The sequence below is a fragment of the Salvelinus sp. IW2-2015 genome, unplaced genomic scaffold (assembly GCF_002910315.2).
Source record: "Salvelinus sp. IW2-2015 unplaced genomic scaffold, ASM291031v2 Un_scaffold1677, whole genome shotgun sequence".
Classification (NCBI taxonomy): domain Eukaryota; kingdom Metazoa; phylum Chordata; class Actinopteri; order Salmoniformes; family Salmonidae; genus Salvelinus; species Salvelinus sp. IW2-2015.
The window spans coordinates 60,073-69,788 of record NW_019943079.1 but is presented as its reverse complement, the minus strand read 5'-3'; the positions used below and the strand labels follow the sequence as shown (position 1 = coordinate 69,788).

The window sequence follows — 9,716 nt, the reverse complement described above, 5'->3', positions numbered from 1 at the left end:
GTTTAAATCTCTACCACCCTTTATATCTGACTGTGCGCTACGCGTAAAAATGAATATGGGAGAAGCAGCCAATGACATGCCTTTGTTTGAACCAAGGAGCGACTCCGGTGGTCAGATTATCCGTCCGTAACTGTAAATCCCCTCCCCCGCCAGCGAGTTAGGCTGTTCGTTCAGCAAGCCCATCCTGGACAGCTACAGTGTCCTAAACAGAATATGTAGGAGGAGGAGAGGGCTCGGACATGGATCTAGGAAGACTCAGCACTGGCCCGTCTGATAGAGATCGGTAATTTTTTTTAAATTTATATTTAAAAATAAAAAAAAACCGAGAGGCCTTTGAGAAAAGAAACCGAAGGAATTAGCAAAACCCATCCCGGCACAAAATATTAAATAGATCAATGGACTGAATGAGGGCTGAATGAAGACTGCCTATAACGCCTATCGATGCCTGTCCAAGGATCTGGATGCCTACGCCATGAACCCAGAGATGACAATGGACAGCATTGGCAATCTGCATGGCGGACTGAGCCATGACCAGGACTTGATGAACAGCCACAGCCCCCATCACAATAGGAACGCGGGGGCTTCTCTGCGGTTACATCAGGATCTGGCTGCTGCATCGTCGCGGTCCGCCATGGTGTCCAGCATGGCAACGATTCTGGACGGAGCAGGAGACTACCGACCAGAATTATCGCACCCGCTCCATCACGCTATGAGCATGCCGTGTGATACATCCCCACCGGGAATGGGTATGAACGGCACATACACCACGTTAACTCCACTTCAACCTTTACCCCCCATTTCAACCGTTTCGGACAAATTCCACCATCCGCATCACCATCACCATCACCACCACCACCAGCGTCTCTCTGGGAACGTAAGCGGGAGTTTCACGCTGATGCGGGACGAGAGGGGTTTACCAGCAATGAACAACCTCTACAGTCACTATCATAAGGACATGACCGGGATGGGTCAGAGTTTATCCCCCCTGGCCAGCAGCCCTCTTGGCAATGGCTTGGGTTCTCTTCATAACACACAGCAAAACCTCCATAACTATGGCACTCATGGGCACGACAAGATGCTAAGCTCCAACTTCGATGCCCACACTGCCATGCTGGCCAGGGGGGATCAACACCTCTCACGAGGCCTCGGTGGCCCCACGGCAGGTATGATGCCGCATTTGAACGGGATGCACCACACCGGGCACCCGGGCCACYCTCAATCCCACGGGCCTGTGTTGGCTTCCAACCGGGACAGACCGCCCTCCTCCTCGGGACAACAAGGTAACAACTCGGGGCAGCTTGAAGAGATCAACACCAAAGAAGTGGCACAAAGGATCACAGCCGAACTGAAGCGGTATAGCATCCCCCAGGCTATATTCGCTCAGAGGGTGCTGTGTCGCTCGCAAGGCACCCTTTCAGACCTCTTAAGGAACCCCAAACCTTGGAGTAAACTTAAATCTGGAAGGGAGACCTTTCGAAGGATGTGGAAGTGGCTGCAGGAACCCGAGTTTCAGAGGATGTCAGCCCTACGGCTTGCAGGTAAGACAAGGTATCCTCAATACAACCGACCCGTCTCTGCTGCTGCCTGCCTGCCTGCCTCTGCTTGTAGTCAGGCTATAGCCCTGCAATAAAACACAGTTCAGTATCCATCTATCTATCTATCTATCTATCTATCTATCTATCTATCTATCTATCTATCTATCTATCTATCTATCTATCTATCTATACCTCTCACTGCAGAGTAGACTAGATCAATTACATTTATTTCAAATTACAGTAGTAGTATTGTTATTAGTGATCCATAATAACGATCGATCAAAAAATCAAATCAAAATCAAATCAAATCTCGATATCAATGACAAGGTCAAATGATTTCTCTCGGATATTATTTATCCATGTAATAATAGGCTATTTATGGTATTGATATTCTAGCGTATAGGCCTACATTTTTGGGGGGGAATTCTCTTTTAGAGATGAGCAAGTTCTTCTGGTGAAATGTCATGTGTGGCTTTATTTTGATGTTGATATTAAATTATTATAAGCAGATAGATTGGACACCCATTTAAAAAAAATGTGCAGCATTGAAAACAGCATCAGCACCTAATTTCAAAATATAATAACTATACACAATTTTGCCGTTTGTTTTTATGGGGGAGGCCTTTCAATTTTTTATACACACATATATATATATATAGTGTGTGTGTGTATATATATATATATATATACAATTGTATTTCTATTGAATATACATATTTACACCTGGAGTAGGCAGGCTATTAATGCAGCCTAAGGAATATTGTGCAAATACATTGCAATGACTTTTTCTGTGCGTGTTCCCTCATTGAGGAGAGAGGAAGAGAAGGAGACAGACAGACATACAGACTGACAGAGAATGCTGTTGATTGTGATGAGATTTTTCCAATCAAAGCCTGGGACGCGTTGAAAACCGGGTAAATACATGCATAGGTAGCCTTATAGTAAGGCTGGTGCCCCCTCTAGCGAGAACACGTAGAACGACGAGACGGGTTTTCTTTTGTTCCGTCAAAAGCGAACAAATGTACCCTCTCTATAGTTGATTCCCTTTCAGAATTGATTGTGGATTACAATTACTGAGGGTTCTCGTTTTCTTTTACTTCACTGTTCTCACAATCGTCAAAAAAAATGTGTGTTTAAATACACTATACATTAGATTAATACACTAGTAATTTTAAGCAAACAAATATTGCCTATTAGTAAAAGGCAGTTTATTTTTCACCGATGAAAAAGTCAATATGGGCTATCCTAAATGTAAACTATTACAGGCGTATAGGCTGAAGTAAGTATAGTGTGGAAAGTTGACTGTTTTGACTAAATCGAGGGGGATGTTGCCTGATGGAGAGGAGGTTTGGAAAGGAAGACCAGACCAGCTGCGAATAGTGGATCAATATTTCAAATTCTGCGCATTTTCTAAAAGGGTATGATCAAAATTGCAGCCTGCTAAAACACTGTAAGACCAAAACAACTACACCATTAGATGTCATGTATAGATACAATAGGCCTAACGTCATGTAGTGATCAGAAGAACAATAATGCCATTTGACGAGGCTATAAGTCAATGACTAATACTGTACGGATGGAAAGATATTAGGTTGCTCCACATCATAATCTGTCACATATTTTCCTTCCATAATCAGTTAAATGCCATGACTTCATGCAGCGAACGTTGAAGGCCTTTTTAATATTCACATCAGTTAATGGCGCGATTGTAAACCCAATTGACACCATGAAAACATCACCAAATATAGCCTATACCATTGGTAGCATAAATGATAAGGGAAAGGCTTTGCAGACTTCCCTTCTTCCCCGCAGCAGCATCATTCGTTTACAGAAGGCGGTAACTCTGCGGCCAGGCAGCTCAGGGCTTTGGGGGAAGGTATTATGTGATCGGCTCGGTGCGAGGCAGCAGCCAGGGAATTGAAAAGAAGAACAGAAGCTGCAGAGCGCGCGGCTCAATGAATTATTGATATAAATCTCGGCGTGACCCACAGCTCGAGCACAAAACGTCACCTTGTCGTGGGTTAACCAGTTAGGCAAAACGTGGAGCAGGGCGCGAGGCTTTTGTTCGCTGTTCGTTCTGCAGATTCAGCGGGTGTAATAGAAAAATTACGTCTATAAATATCACGGATTGAAAATGATAAATCATAAGATTATGTTTAAAAAACAAATGTGGTTGTAAATGCAATTTGATCTGTAAATACGTCATGTTTTTCTCTCCAATTAGTCCGTTTATGTGAAGTAGGCCTACATAAATATAGGTTTATAGGTATATTAATTGTCAATCAATACTCAATAGGTCTTTAGGCAATAACCACCGTTGCAGTAGCTGTTGGTCATAGGCCTATAGCCTACTAATTATTTGATACAACAGCTTCTAGGCAGAGAATAGAACGGGTGCCCTTTCTCTGCCTGGTTTCAGTGGGGAAAATGGCCTTGTCACAGCTTTATTAGTTGTAGTCAAATCAAACGTGACACTTAACTCAAACGTATTCCACCGGCACTCACACTGCTGCATGTAATCAGGCTGTCCTGGTCCTGGCTGACATCTCCATGTGCCTGCCACGGACCCGACAATATTCCCGGTTACAGCTAGCCTAGCCGACATCATTGATATGCGGTTTACAGTCCAGCTGAAATAACTTGACAAAATAAATAAAACACACAGGACAAGCGTCATGATAGAATTCTGGACGGTTGAGATTGAACAGGTAGACGTTATTACGCCTCTTTATAATTAACAAACGAGTGGAATTATATGCAAAATAAACTAATTAATAGGCCTATAAACAAATAAGAAACCAACATTTGATAATAAATGCACCCTTAACTATAGACGATCGAAAGAAAAAAAACCTAGGCCTATATTGCTTTTATTTCGAAAATAAAATTATGGAAAAAAAATTAAATTAACCATGTCGAAATTATGGCGATTTATGGAGAAATATCTTTAACACTATAATCATTCCTACATAGAAAAATACACTCCAATACCTCTACCTCTTTTGTGAAATTAAAACCATATAGGCCGAAAGTATTTTTCACAATATTCCTCTGGCGTCACTGTGAAATTAGACCCAAACTAAAATAGGCCACTGGAAAAAGCAAATATTCTATATCACATTTGAAATGAAATTACGTTGCAGGAAAATCATGTTCATGTGATGTACTTGGGCACAGTAAAACAAAAAAAAGGGGGTGGGGGGGAAACATGACTAACGAAAACACACAGGACATGTTGTTTATTGTCGATCCTGCCTTTCTTTCAGTTGTGCAATTGTCATTTTTTTCAAACAAATATGTTAGGCAGTATGGATGTGGATCGATGGCGATAATCTCCACAAGATTAAAAGGGCATTAATGCTGGCAACAATAACATAAACGCGTGGACCCAGTTCGCATTGATCTGTTGAACCCGATACCGAGCTGTTCCAGTAAAGCTGATGACGCAGGCGGGGTTTTACCTTCTTCCCAGCACTGGAGCTACAGTATCTCTACTGCCCTCTCTCTCTCACAACACCCACATCAACCGCCTCAGACCAAAGACTGCACCTGTCTGTTGGTTTGACAGTTTAGTTTGAGAAAAACTGAACTGAAACGTGTCTGAGATTATTATTTATTGCAGCCTTAAAATTAAATGTTTTATATGTGATTTTTTTCCTGGTATTTCAGGCATACGTTGAGAGTGGCAGTGGTATTCTAGTTTTGGCTTAACTGTCAGTTAGCCTTGATGTTTGTAGGAGAGCACTCATTCAGAAATTATTGATCAATTAAAAGTCAACATGATCATGTGCTTTATTGATTAAGATTTTTTTTAAATCTACCTTGAAGAATGAAGTATGCAGTGCATAAGTGTACAACCTTATTCTAAAATTGATAATGTTATTTTTTTCATTCATCAATCTAAACACAATACCCCATAATGACAAAGCGAAAACAGGTTTTTACAGATTTTTGCAAATGTATTAAAAATAAAAACAGAAATACCTTATTTACATAAGTATTCAAATCCTTTGCTATGAGAATCGAAATTGAGCTCAAGTGCATCCTGTTTCCATTGATAATCTTTGAGATGTTTTTACAACTTGATTGGAGTTCACCTGCGGTAAATTCAATTGACTGGACATGATTTGGAAAGGCACACACCTGTCTATATAAGGTCCCACAGTTGACAGTGCATGTCAGAGCAAAAACAAAGCCATGAGGGCGAAGGAATTGTCCGTAGAGCTCCGAGACAGGATTATGTCGAGGCACAGATCTGGGGAAGAATACCAAAAAATGTCTGCAGCATTGAAGGTCCCCAAGAACACAGTGGAAGAAGTTTGGAACCACCAAGACTCTTCCTAGAACTGGCCGCCCGGCCAAACTGACCAATCAGGGGAGAAGGGCCTTGGTCAGGGAGGTGACCAAGAACCCGATGGTCACTCTGACAGAGCTCTAGAGTTCCTCTGTGGAGATGGGAGAACCTTCCAGAAGCACAAACCATCTCTGCAGCACTCCACTAATCAGGCTTTTATGATAGAGTGGCCAGACGGACGCCACTCCTCAGTAAAAGGCAGATGACTGCCCATTTGGAGTTTGCCAAAAGGCACCTAAAGGACTCTCAGACCATGAGAAACAAGATTCTCTGGTCTGATGGAACAAAGATTGAACACTTTGGCCTGAATGCCAAGCATCACGTCTGGAGGAAACCTGGCACCATCCCTACGGTAAAGCGTAGCAGTATCATGCTGTGGGGATGTTGGAGACCAGTCAGGATCGAGGGAAAGATGAACGGAGCAAAGTACAGAGAGATCCTTGATGAAAACCTGCTCCAAAGCGCTCAGGACCTCAGACTGGGTTGAAGGCTCACCTTCCAACTGGACAAGGACCCTAAGCACACAGCCAAGACAATGCAGGAGTGGCTTCAGGACAAGTCTCTGAATGTCCTTGAGTGGCCTAGCCAGAGCCTGGACTTGAACCCGATTGAACATCTCTGGAGAGACCTGAAAATAGCTGTGCAGCGACGCTCCCCATCCAACCTGACAGAGCTTGAGAGGATCTGCAGAGAAGAATGGGAGAAACTCCCCAAGTACAGGTGTGCCAAGTTTGTAGCGTCATACCCAAGAAGAATCTAGGCTGTAATTGCTGCCAAAGGTGTTTCAACAAAGTACTGAGTAAAGGGTCTGAATACTTATGTAAAATGTGTATTTCATATTTTTATTTTTTTTTTTATTATTTTTTTTTTTATTATTTTTTTTTAAAACTATTTTTGCTTTGTCGTTATGGGCTGTTGTTTGCAGATTGATGGGGGGAAAAGTGAATTTAATCCATTTTAGAATAAAGCTGTAACGTAACAAAATGTGGAAAAAGTCAAAAGGGTCTGAATATATTTCCGAAAGGCACAACGTATGGTTTCTATCTCATGTACACTGAAGTGGTATCCTAATAATGGGTATTTTAAATGGGAAGAAGAAATGCAGTATGTAAATTAGTGTGTATTAATCCTAATGTTGTAGTAGGCTAAACATACAGCGGCTAGAGAACAGATCACCACACCAAGCCCTTTCCCTGTGTGCCTCCTCCCTTACAGGTACCAGTAGAGACCACGCCATGATTGGGTCAAATGGAATGCACTGTCAGACACTGACAACATTGTGCACAGGGACCCAAAACTATGGTATGTCAAAAAACTAAACAAAAAAATAACATGTAGTAATGTTCAACAGATACAAATATACCTAGTGTGATGTGTAGTTGGTAGATGTGTATTTAGAGGGAAATCCTTTTTACCTTAATGGATTGAGATTGGATTAATATTAGACTGGGTATATTCAGTATTGGATTAAATGTGATATTGGATTTGAGAAATCCAATTGTGGATAATAGTCTTTAATATGTGGTTTAAAGCCATTTAAAGTTAAAGTAGGCCTACCTATGCTAATAGTAAGTAACATTGTGATGAAAACACACTATTAGCCCAGACATTTACCAGTTTAAAATGATGAGAGGTTGTATAAATATTTTTTTGCATTTTGGTTTCATTGTCAGGAGGTAGGTTGAAGTGTGCATGTGTTCATTGACAGTCCTACATTATCCAGTGAGATGATGAGTTCACCTGGCTTTGTGACAGTCCTACATTATCCAGTGAGATGATGAGTTCACCTGGCTTTGTGAGAGAGATAAAATGTGTATTTCATATTTTGCAAACATTTTTTTTTTAACTATTTTTGCTTTGTCGTTATGGGCTGTTGTTTGCAGATTGATGAGGGGAAAAGTGAATTTAATCCATTTTAGAATAAAGCTGTAGTAACAAAATGTGGAAAAAGTCAAAAGGGTCTGAATATATTTCCGAAAGGCACAACGTATGGTTTCTATCTCATGTACACTGAAGTGGTATCCTAATAGGGTATTTTAAATGGGAGAAGAAATGCAGTATGTAAATTAGTGTGTATTAATCCTAATGTTGTAGTAGGCTAAACATACAGCGGCTAGAGAACAGATCACCACACCAAGCCCTTTCCCTGTGTGCCTCCTCCTTACAGGTCCAAGTAGACCACGCCATGATTGGGTCAAATGGAATGCACTGTCAGACACTGACAACATTGTGCAGGGACCCAAAACTATGGTATGTCAAAAAACTAAACAAAAAAATAACATGTAGTAATGTTCAACAGATCAAAATATACCTAGTGTGATGTGTAGTTGGTAGATGTGTATTTAGAGGAAATCCTTTTTACCTTAATGATTGAGATTGGATTAATATTAGACTGGGTATATTCAGTATTGGATTAAATGTGATATTGGATTTGAGAAATCCAATTGTGGATAATAGTCTTTAATATGTGGTTTAAAGCCATTTAAAGTTAAAGTAGGCCTACCTATGCTAATAGTAAGTAACATTGTGATGAAAACACACTATTAGCCCAGACATTTACCAGTTTAAAATGATGAGAGGTTGTATAAATATTTTTTTGCATTTTGGTTTCATTGTCAGGAGGTAGGTTGAAGTGTGCATGTGTTCATTGACAGTCCTACATTATCCAGTGAGATGATGAGTTCACCTGGCTTTGTGACAGTCCTACATTATCAGTGAGATGATGAGTTCACCTGGCTTTGTGACAGTCCTACATTATCCAGTGAGATGATGAGTCCACCTGGCTTTGTGACAGTCCTACATTATCCAGTGAGATTATGAGTTCACCTGGCTTTGTGACAGTCCTACATTATCCAGTGAGAGATGAGTCCACCTGGCTTTGTGACAGTCCTACATTATCCAGTGAGATTATGAGTTCACCTGGCTTTGTGACAGTCCTACATTATCCAGTGAGATGATGAGTTCACGTTGCTTTGAGAGTCAAGATAAATTCGCAATGTTGTAAACTACGGTATAAGGATCTGTTTTTACTGAGAAACATGTGTCCACTATATCACAGATCTGTTTTGCGGAGAAACATGTGTTCCACTATATCACAGATCTGTTTTACTGAGAGACATGTGTCCCGCTATATCACAGATCTGTTTTACTGAGAAACATGTGTTCCACTATATCACAGATCTGTTTTACTGAGAAACATGTGTCACCACTATATCACAGATCTGTTTTACTGAGAAACATGTGTTCCACTATATCACAGATCTGTTTTACTGAGAAACATGTGTCCCACTATATCACAGATCTGTTTTGCGGAGAAACATGTGTCCCACTATATCACAGTGTGTTTACGTCTGTTTTCCAGTCTAGATAACAGAAAGCTGAGTATGGTAGTATTTATCTTCTCTAGTTAAAGCATGATGATAATGTCTGCTAGCCAGGTCTGACTGGCCAAACCATCCAACAGTGACTCTCTGTTGATCTCTGTATCACCTCTTTTTTTTCTCTTCATCTTGATGCTGTCAACACACTGCATGTGTAAAGGGCAAGGTTTATTAACCCTGCCTCTTCTTCAACCAAACAGAGACTCACTTACTGGGTCACATGCAGCCCCTCTCTGTCTCTAGACTAAAAGCACTGACCCAACACCATGCTTTTGGATATGTGAATTTTAGTAGTAATCAAACTATTCAACGTTTCAGAATCTTACTGGGTTAGTCATTTTGTTTTAGGATACATTTTGTCGGCCATATTCTACTTTAAAGCACCAAGATGTTGAACAGTTTGACTACTATGTGGTTGATTAAAGCAACCAAGATGCAGAACAGTTT

General features: G+C 40.9%; 1 protein-coding gene across 1 annotated transcript; it reads left to right on the top strand.

Moving 5' to 3' along the window:
• Window positions 1–215: 215 nt before the first annotated feature.
• On the top strand, window positions 216–7,284 carry LOC112071663 (one cut domain family member 2). Its single transcript, XM_024139092.2, has 2 exons — window positions 216–1,538; window positions 7,105–7,284. Exons 1-2 carry the CDS (start codon window positions 416–418, stop codon window positions 7,206–7,208), a joined length of 1,227 nt encoding a protein of 408 aa, XP_023994860.2. The 5' UTR covers window positions 216–415; the 3' UTR covers window positions 7,209–7,284.
• Window positions 7,285–9,716: the final 2,432 nt, after the last annotated feature.